Source organism: Pleurodeles waltl, chromosome 2_2 (genome assembly GCF_031143425.1).
Source record: "Pleurodeles waltl isolate 20211129_DDA chromosome 2_2, aPleWal1.hap1.20221129, whole genome shotgun sequence".
Classification (NCBI taxonomy): domain Eukaryota; kingdom Metazoa; phylum Chordata; class Amphibia; order Caudata; family Salamandridae; genus Pleurodeles; species Pleurodeles waltl.
Window position 1 is genome coordinate 916,257,804 of NC_090439.1, and position 18,725 is coordinate 916,276,528.

General features: G+C 43.3%; 1 protein-coding gene across 1 annotated transcript in view; it reads left to right on the top strand.

The window, feature by feature from the left end:
* EMC2 (ER membrane protein complex subunit 2) overlaps positions 1 to 18,725 on the top strand; it is a 217,638-nt gene that overhangs the window by 91,736 nt on the left and 107,177 nt on the right. Inside the window, exons 4-5 of the mRNA XM_069220622.1 lie at positions 3,763 to 3,848; positions 4,735 to 4,792. Coding sequence (XP_069076723.1) covers positions 3,763 to 3,848; positions 4,735 to 4,792 — 144 coding nt within the window. The remainder of the gene's footprint in view (positions 1 to 3,762; positions 3,849 to 4,734; positions 4,793 to 18,725) is intronic.

Genomic DNA, 18,725 nt, shown 5'->3' on the forward strand with positions numbered 1-18,725 from the left:
GTTGAACCTCGCTTGAACTGCAGAAAATGGCTCTCTCAAGCAGCCCTTAAGGAAGATCATTCAGAATACAGATTCAGATCTATACATATTTTACTGTGATTCAATTAAAGAGATTCAAACCAAGGACCTGATGAATGTGCCTATTCCACCAAAGCAGGCAGCCTGAATTTTGATGAAGCAAGCAAGACTGCGATCCGCTCATGAAGACCATGTGTGAGAGATATGCCATTCCATTGACCAACTTGTACCAACTCTTCTTAATGCCAGCTTCATTTTGTTGCCTATTCCTTCAGGCTCAAAACCTCAACTCATTTGTATGCCCTAACACTACATGTGGTGAGATAGTGAGGATCCCCTGCGGTTCGCCTGCATGTCCGGCACTTTACTTGCAGATTATTGCCAGTGAGAAACGTACGTTTTTATGGACCAGCTTTCGCCTTAACCCCTTCGCCGGCAGACCTTTTCCTCCTCAGGTGCCAGGCCTTTTTTTGGCTATTTAGGGCAGTTCGCGCTTAAGCCCTCATAACGTTTTGTTCTCATAAGCTACCCTCACCAAATTTGTGTCCTTTTTTCCCCAACATCCTAGAGATTCTGGAGGTACCCAGAGTTTGTGGACTCCCCTGAAGGAGACCAAGAAATTAGCCAAAATACAGAGGAGTATTATTATTATTTTTTTTAAAGGAAAAAAAGGGCTGCAGAAGTAGGCTTGCAGTTTTTTTCCCCTGAAAATGGCATCAACAAAGGGTTTGCAGTGCTAAAATCACCATCTTCCCAGCTTTCAGGAACAGGCAGACTTGAATCAGAAAACCAAATTTTTCAACACAATTCTGGCATTTTACTGGGACATACCCCATTTTTACTATTTTTTGTGCTTTCAGCCTCCTTCCAGTTAGTGACAGAAATGGGTGTGAAACCAATGCTGGATCACGGAAATCCAAACATTTCTGAATAGTAGACAATATTATAAATTCAGCAAGGGGTACATTTTGTAGATCCTACACGGGTTTCCTACAGAACATAACAGCTGAAATGAAAAAATATTGAAATTGAAGTAAAAAAAACAGCGATTTTTCTCCTCGTTTTACTCTGTAACTTTTTCCTGTGATGTCCGATTTTTTAAAGCAATATACCGTTACGTCTGCTGGACCCTTCTGGTTGAGGGGATATATAGGGCTTGTAGGTTCATCAAGAACCCTAGGTCCTCAGAGCCAATAAACGAGCTGCACCTTGCAATGGGTTTTCATTCTATACCCGGTATTCAGCAATTCATTTGCTAAAATATAAAGAGTGAAAAATAGGTATCATGAAAACCTTTGTATTTCTAAAATGGGCACAAGATAAAGTGTTGAGAAGCAGTGGTTATTTGCACATCTCTGAATTCTGGGGTGCCCATACTAGCACGGCATAGCAGGGCATTTCTGAAATAGATGTCTCTTTTACAGACTGTCTTACATTTGGAAGGAAGAAATGTAGAGAAAGACAGGGAACAATAACACTTGTTTAGCTATTCTGTGTTCCCCTAAGTCTCCCGATAACAATGGTACCTCACTTGCGTGGGTAGGCCAAATGCTCGCAACAGGAAACACAACATGATGTGTTTTTTGCTAAGTGCCTAGCTGTAGATTTTGGCCTGTAGCTCACCTAGAGAAACCTATCAAACCTGTGAATTTTTGAAAACTAGACACCTAGGGGAATCCACGATGGGGTGACTTGTGGGGCTCTTACCAGGTTCTGTTACCCAGAATCCTTTGCAAACCTCAAAATTTGGCCCAAAAAACACATTTTCCTCTCATTTCGGTGACAGAAAGTTCTGGAATCTGAGAGGAGCCACAAATTTCCTTCCACCCAGCATTCCCCCAAGTCTCCCGATAAAAATGGTACCTCACTTGTGTGGGTAGGCTTAGCGCCCGCGACAGGAAATGCCCCAAAACACTATCTGGACACATCAAAATTATCAAATACAAAACTACCTGTTTTTGCGGGGAAGGAGACCTGCGTTTTTGGGCCTGGGCTCAGCAGCCACCTAGGGAAACCTACCAAACCCAGACATTTCTGAAGACTAGTCATCTGAGGGAGTCCAGGGAGGTGTGACTTGCGTGGATCCCTCAATGTTTTCTTACCCAGAATCCTCAGAAAACCTCAAATTTAGCTAAAAAAAAAAGAATTCCCCACATTTTTGTGTGGGATCACTACACCGGGACAAATTTCCTACCACCCAACGTTCCCCTCAGTCTCCTGGTAAAAATTATACCTCACTTGTGTAGGTGGGCCTGTGACAGGGAAGAGCCAAAAACAAGTCAAAATTGAGGGGGAACCAAAGCGGGTCCAAAAGGGCAGTTGAAAAAAAAAAAATTTTAGGCTGACAAGTACAGCAGAATTTTACACAAGACAACTTTGGGTGGTAGGAATTTTGTGGATTCCTGCAGATTCCGGAAGGTTCCATCACAAAAATGTGGGAAAAATGTTTGATTTCCAGCAAAGTTGGAGGTTTGTAGGGCATTGTGGGTAAGAAAATGGTGTGGGGTGCATGTGAAGCACACCACCCTGGAATCCACCAGATTTTTATTTTTCAGATGTCTCTAGGTCTTGTGGATTTTTCTACATGGCAGCGTCCCAAAGTAAAAAAACTGCAGCCCTCACCATTCCAAGTGTGGCGAATTTGTGAGTTACCTAGCTCTCATGGCCCAAATGTAGAACCAAACCCAAAATAAACAAATGTCCTCTTGCTTGACGTGGGATAAAATGTTTTTTTGTGTTGGGGAGGGCTGAAAGACTGTTAACCCCTTCAGTTAGGGTGGGGGCATAACCAGGCCCATGCTGGTTGGTAGCGACCACGCCACTTTTTTCTTTTTTATTCCCTTGAATCTAGTAGACTTTCTGCCCCTCCCCCCTGCCTCCTCTCCCCCCCAGGGTGTGGATCGAGGGTAATTGTCCAATCAGCCCACTGGTGGGCAGAGCAACTTGGCCCCATTTATTTGGAGTGGGGATATGGCCATACCCCCAACCTCTTATTTTGAAAAAGGAAATCTTCCCTGGTCTCTGGTGGGCTTTCTGCCCCTCTTGGTGGCAGATGGGCCTTTCAAAAATAGGCCGATCTGACCCAAGGGGGGCAGATATGACCAACAGTAATGTGCCCACATGGGGAGCGACCCTTGCCCAAGGGGCTGTCCCTCCAAACCAAACACACACATACACACGCACCAATCCCTGGTGTCTAGAGGTTTCTGCCCCCCTTGGGTGCAGATTGGCCTAAAACAAATAGCCTAAATACAAGGGAGGGACCCTTGCCTAAGGGGTCGCTCCCCATACATAAAAACATAAAGTAAATAAAAAATATAATAAGTGCTTTGAAAATACGCTGTGGATATTGAGGCCTGTTTTTAATCTTATGCTTTGTATTTTCTTTTTCTTTTAATGTATTGCTTGTTCTTGTGACTTTTATGGCTCAGTTGAGCCGAATAAAGTATTTTGATGATGGTGATGCTGCAGCGTGCATCATTAAGAATTTGGCGACTGCTCCAAAGGTAGGAGTGGTCCTATGAGAGAACAAATTAGCTTTTGTTTTGAGTCCTTAGTTTGATGTTCGTCTGTTTCCAGTGAGTTTAGAATTATGATATTGAACAGCTCTTGTTAATAATCAGCTGTTAATGCAGTACGAATCACTAGCTTTCTGTTTTCAAGTTGATGCTTAAACGTTTCCAATTCTAGTTAATATATGTTTTTAGTTTCTTAACTTGTTAAAAAAAAACAATTTGTTCACAGACGTGTCTTCAGGAATTACGACGGCAGTTCCCTGGCAGCCACAGAGTAAAGCGATTAACTGGCATGAGATTCGAAGCGATGGAAAGGTAAATCATGAAGTTCTAAATTCAAGACTAAAATCACAATGTGGTGCAATGGGATATGCGCAGCTCTTGTATTTGTGGAGGTGTTCAGGGAAAAGACTTTGGTGGTTTCTAACCCTGTCCCTTGTGAACTGAATGACCACACTGTTTCAACAGTTGGCATGCTGCTTCAAAAAGCTGCGATCAAGAATGGGGTCACTGAAATGTCAAAGTAAAGCCACAAAACGTTTCTGGTACGGTGTGTTGTTAATCACGTTTTATGCACCACAGATTGAAGTCTGTATTTTTCAAGTAACAATTGAATTGCATGCATGCATATATTTCATGTTACATGTTGCAGGTGGCCAGCGGTATTTTAGACATTTGAATGTTTTTTTCACTACATTGGATTGATTTTTAAAATGTTGCTCGATTTATTTTGCTTTACTTTATATCATTGCTGTCTCGACGCTGTACAAGAAATTCGTTTAATCTCCCCAAATAGGAAATCTCTTTTTAATAATATCTGATACCATTTAAAACATAGGATGTGCTGTGAATAGATGTAGATTAATTTCAATATACATTTATAGGTTTGCTTGCTGTTTACTTGAAACGGCCTAGGACTGTCGAAATGAGTGATCGAATTCTTTTGCTAATAAGTTGACAATGTCTCTCTACAAACCGGTGAACATATGGGGTTGTTCAAATTTCGTTTCACCTGCCAAGACAAATTCTGCATAAAACGTTCATAACAAAATTATTCAGCAGTTGAACTGAATGCATGTTTTCTCCTCAAATATCTGAACAAGTGCTCTTTTGTGAGCATAATAGTTATCCAGTTGCAGTTGACACTGGATGTCTGGAAATAATTTTTAGGAAGTGGATTTCATTTTCTCTTTTGGAACAGGTATGATGAAGCTCTCCAGATATATGACAGGATACTGCAGGAGGATCCAACTAACACAGTAAGTAGAGTGGTTTGCCGAAAAGAGGAAATTAAAGAGATTTTACTTTTGCCAAGAAAATATTTCATTACTTATAGTGAGATAGCCAAAACTAGTTTTGACTATACCTGGGTAAAAAAAAAAAACTTCGAATTGTCAAATTACATATACTATTTCTGTGCTTCCTTCTTCTTACAATAACTTTGCAGCATCGGATTTATGTTGTTGAACTGTGCGTTTTTAGTTAGTTTGATTTTTCCATCTTTGTTGAAGGAAATATGGTTGCATTTGCATCGCCTCCTTCAAAATAGGGCATGTGGGAAGTGATTGGAGGTATAGGAATTGGGCAAGACTAAAAGGAAAATGGGTAAATGCATTCAGTAAGAGAACCAGGGGGTTTCACCAACCTAGCTCATCGTGCTTTCTTTGCCTAACTGGAGGTGGCATGACATAAACAACTGGCCAAACTGCGAGCAATAACAATAGAATGAAATGGCTTCTCTAAAGACGAGGTCTTCATCCGTGGACCCACGTTGATAGATTGATTTTCGATTTCATTATTTTTCTGGCACACACTGCACTGAAAGAAACGTCTCATTATGATTGAAAAAAATGGATCTGTGAGAAAAATTAATTATACTGTTGTGAGTGACAAATAGATACTTCTAGCTTTGCATAATGGAAAGTATCAATGGGAGGCCTTCTGGCACCATTTACTCTATTTGAATTACCTTTTCAAATTTCGACTTGTGTCCATTGTTAATCTTTCAGCAGGTTCCACCTTATCCACATATGATTGAAAAGTGAATGCTCATGTAATGCACCCTAGAAGTGTGCCTCCTTGGTTAACATTATGGCCCCTTGAGTTCAGTCACTGCCACGAGGCAAGTGCAAAGGAGAACGATGCATATGTTGTACTAGGGATTGCCCAATTCCTTGCTACCCTTTTGTCAATATGCAGATGTTTGATTCCCACTTGTTATTTTAAGCTCTTACTTAGAATTGTACAGGTGTTTGTGCTCTATGTACTGAGCTACTGCATTCCAAGTCTTTGGTGACAAACATTGTATGAAAAAGGTTTAATGCTTTCGCTATACAGTGGAGTCTTCGAAAACCACATACACCTCTCCACCCACCACATACACAACAATAAAGCATTCTACGATTTTGAAGATTTCCAGGAGGGGAAACAAAATTAACACAGATCAAATTGCAGTTATTCTTATTTTATTCAGTAGTGTATAGTGCCCTGTAGAATTTTTGAAAGACATCCATTATGACAGAATTGTCCTTTTCATTGGTTACCTTGGCCCTCAGTTTACATGCCAGAAGTTTACCAGCTTTATTGCCCACTGCTTAATACCACTGTTTGACACACAGTATTGCATACTCTAAACTGTCCTCATGTGGTATCGTAACCTTAGTGACACTGAATTTATACCATATCCCAATGGAGCTTGTGCATTTATGGTTACCTTCTAGTTCAGAGAGTTTAGCTTTCATGTAAACATGTTTCTCTTTGTCTCTATTTTTAGCATAGACAAATCTGACATGATGCTCCCTAGTAATAGTTTTCAGTGCATTCCACAGGGTGGTGTTATCCACCTCACCTGTGCCAGTCTGACAAATAAAGAGACATGCTACGTTCTTTCACTATTTCATTGTTCTGCAGTAAGCTGACTTTCACCCTCCATCAACACTCATACGTTACATAGTAAGGAGCTCACAAGGTCTGCATGACGGCTCATGATTTGAAAGTGCAGTGTGTCCTATCTCTTTGGAGGAGATCATGGACGAAACCAAGAATTAGTGTAGCCTTGCATAAGTATGGTGGATGGGCTGCTGAGTGAAATGTATAGCCGATGTCGAGGGAATGTTGTGCATGCTAGTTGTCAGTCCCACACTCTAGGGGCAGTCTGTCCCTCAACAGAAAATGAAACTGAATATCTAAATTTTTGGACTGATCTGTTACGCACCACATTTATAACTAACTGTATATGTCTTCCCATAATTACAAGTGCATGTGCCTTATTCAGTGTTTTGCAATTTTTCCTGACCAGTATTGGGGATCTAGATGTATTGTGAAAGTGTACAAGTCGAGCGAGATTAGCAATGTCAGCAGCATGTTTGCATTATCTTACCCACTTTGAATAAATTAACTCTAGAAATTGCTTCCTAAGTGAGAGGGCAGCCAGCCATTATTCAGACCAGAAGAAAAGTACTGCTTGGGAAACCATTTGGATCGTAGACGGAACCAGTCGTTCCTTATTATCTCTTGCAGCAAGCAGCTCTCATCCCCCATGGAAAGCAATATATTTAGAATTGCTAAGTGGATCAATGTGGAATTACCGTGCCACAGTGTTAAAACTGATCTAACATGAATAGATGCTAGCACAAGCATCTCACAAGTTTCCAGCCTTTCCGATATATGTGCTAACTCTCTGGCACTGATGGAGCCCAAAGTTAGCCCTTTTCACAGGAGACTCAAAAGAACTGCCCCACAACCTCGTCTCCGACTACTGATCTCTACCTACAATCTGGATACAGTGCCAGCCAGTTAGTAAACATTTAAGTGTCATCTTCTGTCTCGGGGATTTCTTTGCTTAGCATCAGAACTGCAAAGTGTTGCTTCATCATTGAAATATAGTCTGGAGCACAGCAGGGAAGTAATCATAAGCAATAGTCAATAACATATACAAAGATAAGTTCAGAAAGTCATACAGATGGACCCTGCCATCCTGTTTTATTTAAAAGTTGTATTGTATACCTCGTTCCTCTGTTATTTACACACAGGCTAAATCAAAGTCTACATATCTGAGCATTACTGATGTCATGTTTACAATGTGAATTATACAAATTGCAGCCCTTGTAGCAAGAAGACCATACAGTAATATCAAAAGGTGTTGAGGGCAGTTGAAATGAGTAGAGACCACCAACACAATTTGTCTATGTGACATTTTGAAGGCTAAAATTGTTTGTTGATTAGGGTAAAAAAACGAATGGTGATGGATTTGAGTCCGCCAGACTAGTAGGCGCTGTATGCCAAAAAGTGTGATGTGCCGGTGTAGCAATTGCATACCAGAGCAATGCGGCCAATTTACTGATTCTTCTACATATACCTTTGGACCTTTGGATTACATTACCTACACTTTCTATTGTAGACTATGACTGAAGGTGTGTATATATTATTAAATAAATATGATTACTGTGCACCAGGCTATATTTTAATTGTTTTGCCTAAGGTGTACTTCATTCCTCAAGTTGGATCCTTCTGCTGCCCAGGTGCTTGATGACGTAGCACCCTTCACTTTTCCTCTCCTACTTCTAATGTGTTTTGTTAACATGAGCCATTTTACTGTATTCAGGGATATGTGGTTAGGTGCTTCCGCCGCTCATTGTCCAGTGTGCAGAGTCATTGCAGTGCGTATTCCCTTTCTTCCGTCATGTCTTCAATCGAGGGTGTCCTCCTTTGATGGTGTGTTATTACCCTTTACCAGACAGCTTAGTGGATCCAAACCAGTCTCCATTGCAGTTGGACATGACTTTCAACTTTGCTTTTTTCTATTTTTCTAAATTGGTATGAGATTTTTCTTGTGTTCTGTTTTCACTGTATTACTGTTTAAAGTGCTGCATAAATACTTTACACATTGCCTCTAAGATAAGCCTGACTGCTTTTGTGCCAAGCTACCAGAGGGTTAAGCACAGGTTAATTTAGTGACTTTTTTGTGGTTCACCCTGACAAGGATTGTGTCTGTTGCTTGAGTAGGATTTCACTCTCCTCATTTTCTCACATAAATAATTTAGTACCAGATTTGACCTCCTTTTACATTCTTCTTAATTGGCCTTTTTTGCTTTTTCCAAATGTTCTCCTATTTTACCTGACAGCTTGTGCCTGTGACCCTGCCAGCAAGTATTGCGCTTGAGCTCTGGAACCAGTAGAGCTACACTGCAGCTGAGCTCTGAAGATTCTGCATAGAGAGGGGGTTTCCAGCCAATAGGGGCTCCCTCAAGAAGTTGGCGCTCCTGAAGGCCCTCAAGGCCTTGGAGGAGGATCACCAGTTGCAAGTTGGAGGAGAGGAGGTGGCTGTGGAAGAGCAAGCAAGAGGAGAACCTGGGAATGGGTACTGAGCTGCAGCACCCAGAGCACGAGAACAACTGACCTCCAGGAGTGAAGCCCCCTCCTGCAGGAGCTGGAGGACAAAAGGGCTGCAATAGAATTCAAGCTGCATCTGGTTAAATTCAAATTCGAGGCATCCCAAGAAGGAAGTCGCTGCCAAGAGGGCACATGAGGAAAGGAAACCAGCCCCGGAGGCTGGCTGAGGAAAAGAAGACTGAGAGATCCTCAGGAGAGAGCGGTGGGGGTGGGGAGCAGGGATTGGCTCATGAGGCAGCCTGAGCAAGCTGGACCTCAAAGCTAAATAAGAAGCAGAATCCAGCAGCAATGGCGGAAGCGTAAAATACATCCATTGGAGAGGTGAAGGTTTGCATTACACAAGACCTGGTGCCTAGCTGTGTGGCAGAGGATGACAGACAAGTGATTTTCCGCCCATGAGGTAGCCCTGAAGATGTACAGGGTTCGTGAGGAGTATTGGGTGCCAGCTTATGGAAACACTTACCTACAGTGTGGAGGGACACCCTCCTTACACTAGAGGAAGGGAACCAAATGAAGTATGCCCCTAAGAAGGCCCTTCTTGTCTTCAAATTTGGACTCACCCCAGAGAGGTACCACTTGAGATTTAGGAACCATCAGAAGCTGTCGCAGCTAGATTTCCGGGTCTATTCCAGCAAGGCACTGAGTGTTTGAGTAAGGGGCACAAAGTTGATGACTTTACTGGGCCGTACATTCTGATCTTGAGAGAGCACATGTTCAATATCTGTTTCTACAGAGTTGTGGCAGCACCTGGTTAATAGTAAGCTCACTGACCATAGGGAACTTGCTAAGGAGGCTGTTGGATAGATATTTTAGCCAAATTTTTAGACACGTTATTTTAGCAACTAGGACTGCCGTTTGTGCACTTTAGCCCTGTTACATTTTATTCCACTTCATTTTATTTTTGTAGCATAGGCCACATTTGCAGTACTGTTTTCTTTATCTAGTTGTTCTTGAGCCTAGGAAAGCATTGTGTTTCTAGCAAGACATTCCTTTCACTTTGTGCTTTCCTCAAGGCTGCAGCCAGATGGAGTTGTTGGCAAAGAGGCATGCTGTGTCTCCAACTTTCACAGAAACATACACATCCTTATGTGGGGACATTTTCTCAGAACATCAGCTGTTTTACTTTAAAACACTTCTCTGTCCATACGCGTCAGAGGGGGATTCCAGCCAGATGACCACGACAGCATGCTGATTGGCTTCACTACAGCTGCTTGCTTAGACTACCGGACCCCTGGCCTACATGGGGATGGTGTCTTTCTAGACAAGAAGCTTCCTTACTCCCGTATAGGTGATGATGTCTTCCCAAGGGGGAAACCTGAAGGGGGACTAAGGCGTTTCATGCTGTTCTCTAACATATCTTAGGTAGGAACCACATATATTTCTCTTAGTGACATTATGGTGGGATTTTTCCTGTGTTTCCACTCTTCTTGTCACCATTTTCCTTCTAGTGCGTTTTATCATCCTAGTTATTGCAATTCATGCCATTTTTTCTAAGATACAGCTAATTCATTCAGCCTTATTGAACCATTCTCTGCCTCTATTTGTCTTTGCATATGTGAGACTAATGTAACTAAGAGAAAAGGACTCAGTTCCCCACAATTGAGGTGATTGTGCTGCCCGAATAGGGTAATGAGAGCATAAGCTACAAGGCGGACTTCTAGGAAATCACAAATGTGTCCAAAAATGCATCTGGGGGAGATTCCCAAAAGGCTGGTCCCCATCAGAAGAAACAAAGGAGGGGAATAGAAACAAGGAGTTCTCTGAAGGCCCCAACACAGTAGACAGGGAAAGGGAACCCAGCCTCATTCTGGCCAAAAGAGCCATGAATAACAAGACAGCTAAGTATGTCAGCAAGTGCCAGGAGTGCCACAATGTTGGGCACATGGAAAGAGGTGCCAAATGTCCCAAGAGGGTACAGCCCCCCACTGGTGGGCAGACCCCCAGGTTGACTAGTGTAGCGCTTGAGGAGGAGATTGTCCCAGTTAGTGTGGGGTAAGAGCAGAGGTACCCTTGTTGACAGAGAAGGTGCCCAAAACCAACATGCCTTCTAATACCTTTAGGTATAGGTAGCGGATCACCATCAATGGGCGAAGGTGGAAGCTCTGAGAGATACAGGAGCCAACATGACTACGCTCCGAGCAGGTGTTACCCAAAACATGTCCACCAGGTTGTAGTGGCAGACAACCAGGAGAGTCACTGCCTGTGGCTCTGATTCCCTTTGAGTAAAGGGGGTGGCTCAAGTTATCTTGGTGTAGCTGTAAGCCCTGCCATGCCTGTTGATTGTCTCTTTGGCAGAGATCTATAGCACTCCGCCTTGAAAGAAGTGGTGCTTAGGTCACACCTGGAGATGTTAGGGTTGCATGAGTGGGTCTGCATGACCATATGGTCCATGGCTGCCTAGAAGGGTAGCCAAAGAAACCTGGAGAAATAGCCCACAATGCTGCCAAGAAAGGGAAGGACATGGGCATGGGAATCTCCCATGGTCCAGGCTGATGGGGCTCCAAAGGAGGCAGCCCGGAGCTAACCAAGGAGGGCAGCTGTCCTGAGAGACCTGCCTGAGCTTGCTGGATGGCAAGTTGCCGGTGAGCCCAGAGGGAGGAATTCCGTAAGGTACAGAATGAGTGCCCAACCCTAGAGGGCTTGAATGTAGCAGGCTGAGACCCAGGCAGCTGGTGACACGTCTGGAGATCATCTCTCTCCAAGGTTTCTGAGCCTCAGCAAGCCTGTATGTTGGTGGGCCCCCAGTGCTACAGGGCCTTCGTACTGGGGCTCGCTCATGATATGCTCCTATCAGGACATTTGGGGGAGGGCAATACCTTTACAAGGTCTGTCACCCACTTCTGTTGGCCCTGGATTAAGACAACCTCAGATGATATCTGTATTGCAAGTCCTACCTGTCAGCCCAGTGGGGAACCAGAGAAAAAGCTAAAATCTATCCTGGTTCCCATACCCTTTGGTAGTACCCCCTTTGGAAGGTTGGGCATCAACATTGTTGGACACTTGGACCCCAAAATAAAACTACCTTTGGCACCAGGTTTATTCTGGTTTTGTGGCCATGCCACTAGATACCCAGAAGCCATACCTCTGAAATCAGTGACTTAGCTCCTGCAGGGGCAGGCCCTGATGAAGATTCCTACCTAGTATGGTTTCCCAAGGAAGTGGTGTCTGACAGGGGCACCAACTTCATGTCTGCCTACATGAACTCAATGTGGGCTGAGTGAGGGTAAAAATATATGTAGGCAAAAAAAAATCTGCATTCTCTAACCCAGAGGGCCACTCCATTTAGGATGATGCCATTAAAGAATGCCCCTGCAAGCTTCCAGGGTTCAGTCTACAGGGTCCTCTTATGGATAGCGTCCTTCAGTGCTGCCTACCTGGATGACTTAATTGTTTACAGTATCAGCTAAGAGGACCGCCTGTACTACCTCCAAAAGGTAATTCAGGCCTTGCAACTGGAAGACCTGACTATCAAGGCCACCAAGTGCCAGATAGGGCCGGGTAAATGTGGTGTATCTGGGACACCTGGTTGGCGTGGGCAAGGTGCAGCTGCTAAAGGCCTAGATTGAAACTATCATGGCCTTGGATCCACCCAAAACGCACGCAGAAGTGAGGGCCTTTTTGACCCTCACTGGATATGATAGGTTTGTCAAGGGCTATTGCACCCTTTTTGTCCCTTTGAGCTGACTTCCAACAAGCAGCCCAGGAAATTGATTAGGACAGAGGTCTGCTTGGGAGCAGTTAAAAATGTCATGTTTGGTGCCTAAGAAATTGTATAATAAAATCCTTTTTAAAGATACAGTCAGATTTTGTCACAGTTCGGAGACATTTCTTACAATTCAAAGCTGGCACAAGGTACAAAATCAGGACCCTGAGACTCACTCTTAAGTCCACTTCTGGGTCTGTGCAAAGACTCAGAGGATTGTCCTGCTACCTGTGGCCTGCTGTGTACTTCAGAGGACTGTCCTCCTGTTGAAACAACCTGCCCTGTGTCTTCATAGAACTGTCCTGCTGCTTGGGACCCTGCATTCCTGCTTGAAACCAGGAGTTCCAGAGTGACTCCAAGGGCTTTTTGGCTGTTCTCCTGATCAGAGCCTAAGGGACAAAACAGGCTTCCAACCATCTTTAACCCACTCCTGGATCCAGCCTTAGTGGGTCCTGACCCTCAATGTGATGCCCTTCCAATTCTGGTCTCTAGGAAATGGTGCTAAAGTTGCTCAGATAACCTAAATCCAAATCTTGGGATATAAAAAAATTCTCTGAGAACCAGGAATATACTGGGACCTACCTGCTCTCCAAGGTGCATTGCCAGTCTGCCTCACTTGGTGACAGATCCCACTACGTTCTTCTCCACAACAGCAAATCTATTTCAGGGGCTCCACACAGAAGGGGTATATGGCCTCATAAAGCCCTCGCTGGACACGTTCTGCAGCTTCGTCCCGCTGGAAATTTTCAACTTCCATTAAAGAGACGAAGTCCAAATGTAGCAATCTTCACTATGTCTTATTCCAGGGGCTCACTGATGACAACCTCCTCCTCCTTGGACACCACCTAGCCCCACTGAACTTTACCTTCTCAGGCATTTTGTCTTTAAAATTTCTTCTAAGTCTAAAGTTAAGCGGTGACTGGGTGGTACAGTCTACTTTGTTCATCCGAATCGGGCCCCGGTCTTGTACGATGATATGTCCGCGGTTGGTGCTTTGATCTTTTAGGTGCTGTTTTTCACTTTAAACTTTAAAAGTTCATAACTCTTATTCTACTTTTTAGATCTTTGTCTTTTAATGTCAAATAATTTCTTAAAATGTAGACTATTTTTCTAAATTGTTGAGGGATTTATCTTGTGTTGTATTTTCACTTTATTTCTGTTTAAGTGCTGCATAAATACATTAGACACTACACTAAGGTATTCCTGACTGCTTTTGTGCCATGCTATTAGAAAGTTAAGCACAGTTTGATTTGGTGACTTTTTGTCGTTCACCCTGACAAGGAGTGTGCCTGTTACCTGAGTAGGGTTTCACCCCCTCAACAAATAACCTATTTTCTCACACTATGAGAATCGTTATGAATAAGTGTTGTTTATGTCATGCTAGGAAACTAATACAGACAGCTGCTCACTGTTAAATATTTATAAACCACCTGAATCATTAGTAAACATATATTTTTGTTAAGTATGTAACAGAGATGACTTTTTTTTTTTTTTAAACTGGTTTATCTCTGCTTTACAAGTTTGCACCTTAATAATTTATTTCTGATTGACTGTCCTGTGGAAGTAATGATTACCTTGATATGGCATGAAAAGTTCAGTTCGATGGCATGTGTAGCTGTAGATACACATGCTGTGCATAAGGTCCGGAGTAATACAACTTGCTTTTGTTTCGAATAAAGTTTTCGAGTCACTGGATCGAGTGACTCCTCCTTTTGATAATACTGTGCATGGGCACCGAGTCCTTTATTAGATTGTTTTTCTCCGCCGCTGTCCACTTCGGATCTGTGTTCTTCTCGCTCCGAGATCTTGGCTCCAAACAGTCTAAAACAGGATTCTTTCCATCTTTCTATCGTCGTCGGCATTGTTTCCGAAAGCGTATTCCTTAATATTCAACTCTCAGTTCCTTTTTCTACACTCGGAATCAAATTTTTTCAAGCTTTTCGGGGACAGAAAGGCCCGTTCTGACCCTCCTTGCATCTACCTCTTCCATGTGGTATCGAACAATGCTGCCCTGATAGAACGTACTCCATTCCGGTTTTGCCCTCAATGCCATTCAAAGTTTCCACACACCAACCAACGCCAGGTGTGTAATTTGTGTTTTTCACCAGGCCACAATGATCAGACCTGCAAAGCATGCCATTTTTTTCGATCGAAGAAGACGCTTCGAGACCGAAGGGCCCGTCGAATGGAAATGGCATCTCGACAGACAGAAGATACACCAGACACCTTCGGAGATGAGCATGCACAAGAAGATGTGGAACAAGAGGGGGCTTCTCGCTTCAAGATCCGGACTCTGATGTGCAGTAAGACATCGAGAGTCAACCATTACAGCCAGCACAAACTGTAAGTAAAATGCCCCCTTTCCCTTCGGATAAAACAATCCGAAGAGTTCACTGATCCGCCACTGCCTTCCAGCCATGGTCGGAGCCCAGAAACCTATTTGGATGCCCTGCATACCAGCTCGGCACCAGAAAAAACCAAAGAGAAGTCTTCAGCGTCGACTTCCAGTGCCTCCATATTGGCACCGACAAAACAAAAACTATATGGTGCTTGGGTACCGACTACTTCGACACAGAAAAAGAAACAACATGTAGCTACTATTTCAGCACCGAAAATGTTCCATCCGAAAAAACATTTGGAACCGAAAAAACACCAAAAGACTTTCAGTGACTCTGGAAAGTCTGTAACATCCCCTACATCAGTGGTTCCCACCCTGTGGTCCGGGGACCCCTGGGGGTCCGGAAAACCTTCTCAGGAGGTCCACGACTACTTAGAAAATTAAATAAGATCAACAGACTAGGTCCCTAGCTTTCAGTAATAACTCACTCGGGGGTTCCCCGGATTCCAATAATGATTCAGTGGGGGTCCCTGGGTTCCAAAATGATGAAGTGGGGTCCACACACGTCAAAAGGTTGGGAACCACTGCCGTACACCGCAGGTGGAACCAATTTTGGAAGTTATGGACGCTAGGCAGCGCCAACTTCAAATTCAGCAAGCAACAGGGCAGATTATAACATCATCCCCGCCACCTCTAAAGAGGAAATTAACTTTTGAAGAAAGTCTTAATTCATCTGCACCTCCAAAGAAAACTTCCAAAGAAAATACTTCTTCTCATATTCAAACATCTCCACCTTTACCTACTTCTCCACAACATACTCCACCAACATCTCCCACTCATTTATGGTTCACACCACCTAGTTCACCACCTAGTGACTTGCAGGATATGAGGATGCATTAAAAGACCCATGGGATGAGTATGTTCCGGATCCTTTCACACCAAATGATCCCGAGCTTTACCCAGCTGGACCCTCACCTCCTGAGGATTCCACATCCTACCAACAGGTTGTAGCGAGAACAGCCGCATATCACAATTTAAATATGTACACTGATCGAATAGAGGAGGATTTCTTATTTGACACCCTTGGTACAACACATTAGGAAAGCCAATTCCTTCCAGTGCTCCCAAAAATGACCAGACACGCAGAATAAATATTTAAAGAGCCTGTTAGAGCAAGGGTCATCACTGCTAGAGTTGATAAAAAGTACAAACCTGCACCCACAGATCTTATATATGTAAGAGCACAAATTCCTCCAAACTCTATTGTGGCATCTACTACATAAAAAAAGCTAATAGCCAGTCAACAGGAGACACACCTCCTCCTGACAAGGAAAGTAAAAAATTAGATGCTGCAGGGAGGAGAGTGGCAGCTCAAGCAGCCAAACACTGGTGAATCGCTAATGCTCAGGATTTACTTTCCAGATATGACAGAGCTCACTGGGATGCTATGGAAGAACCTTTACAATACATACCTGAAGAACATCATAAAAGAGGGGTAGAGATTGTAAATGAGGGACAAACAATATCCATTAACTCTGTTGATATGCACTTGATGCTGCTGATACAGCAGAATGTAGTATTAATACAAGTGTCATCATAAGACATCATGCATGGCTCAGATATTCAGGCTTTAAACAAGAAGTACTGCAGGCAGTTTTAAACATGCCCTTTGGTAAGGAGCACTTCTTTGGTCCACAAGTGGATACCACACTTCAACAATTAAATAGGGACAATCAAGCCGCCAGAGCTATGGGAACTTTACAAGCCAGCACACATAGGAGTAATTTTAGTTGTGCAGGGTGTAGCAGAGAGTTTAGGTCATCATTTCAAGAACAAGCCACAAGTCAAACTAAACCCACCTCTCAATACACAACAGAGGTTACTTTAGAGGCTCATATAGAGGAAACAATAATAAAGGAAGAGGAAAACCATCCTACACCGAGAGGTTCCTCATCCGTCACTAAGCATTGATTTACCAGACACAGTACTAAAACACACCACCTCTGTAGGGGGAAGGTTACAACCTTTTTACCCCCAGTGGATTCAGATTACCACAGATCAGTGGGTACTTCAAATTATCCAAAATGGTTATTGTCTGGAGCTCATATCCACTCGACCAAATATACTCCCTCGTACACACAGACTCTGACAAGATCATCTATCTCTTCTCAAAGAGGAAATACATTCCCTTCTGCTGAAAGGAGCTACAGAACCAGTACCACTGCAATACCAAGGAACAGGAGTTTACTCCCTGTATTTTCTAATCCCCCAAAAGATGGGTCTCTCAGACCAATAATAGATCATAGACCCTTAAACCACTTCATCCTATCAGAACATTTTCAGGATGTTATTCCTCTATTTCAACTAGGAGATTTCATGACAGCCTTAGATCTAAAAGACGCTTATTTTCACATTCCCATTCATCCTGCACACTACAAATACCTAAAGTTTAGAGTAGCAGGAACACATAACCAATTAAATGTTTTACCATTCGGAGTCACAACTGCTCCCAGGGTCCTCACAAAATGCCTCGCAGTAGTTGCATCACATCTCAGAAGAAAACAAATTCATGTTTTTTCTTATCTGGACGATTGGCTCATCAAAGCCAATTCTTTCCCACAGTGTCAAAAAGATACTCAAACTACAGTTTGTCTCCTACATTCCCTAGGATTCACCATAAACTACGTCAAATCTCATCTCCAACCTCTGCAGACACATTCATATCTAGGAACTATCCTCAATACAGAATTGGGAATAGCATTTATCAACCAAAACTGGGTCCAAGCTCTTCAAACATTAATTTCAACATTAAGACAGAACTGAACATACACAGCAAGAACTGTTATGAAACTGTTAGGAATGATGGCATCTTGTATTGCATGCCAGACTCCATATGCGTCCTCTTCAACAGTGTCTGTCTCGTCAGTGGTCTCAGGCACATGGTCAAATGGAAGATCTAGTGTTGTCGGACCACCAGACGTATCTCTCTCTACATTGGGGGAATACCACAAACCTTATGAAGGGGCGGCCCATTCTAGACCCTGTGACTCAGATTACTGTCACAACGGATGCCTCAAACAACGGTTGGGGAGCTCATTTCCTCAACCTATCACTTCAAGGAAAATGGGATGACACTCAGTTGTCTCTTCATATCAATTAACTCGAATTGCAAGCTATATTCTTCACAATGAAAGCATGCCTTCTACAATTGCAACACAAAACAGTATTGGTATATACTGACAATATGACTGCCATGTACTATCTCCAAAAATAGAGGGGGGGGGGTTTGGAGGGACACAATCTCAACAACTGTTCTAACTAGCACAATCACTATGGAAATGGGCGATTCGTCACCATATTGACATAGTGGCACAATATGTCCGAGGGACAGACAACCATCTAGAAGGCCTGCTAAGCAGGATGCATCAACAAACACACGAGTGGGAAATCCACCCACAAGTCCTTCAACAATACCTCAAAAAGTGGGGAACACCTCAAATAGATCTGTTCGCCACAAAGCAAAACAAAAAATGTGAAAACCTCGCCTCCGGGTACCTGCACCCTCAGTCCAAGGGCAATGCTCTTGTCGCATAGGTTCTCATTATCCTAATGGGACTACTGGATTCGGGTGGCAGAATCACCTGTACTGCAGGGGACTGAGTCTGATTCCGCACCATGTGACACCTGTGGACCTAATCCGGGTTTTGTTCCGGCTAACTAGCAGTGCCTCACCTCCACCCAAGAGCAGGGATTATTGGAC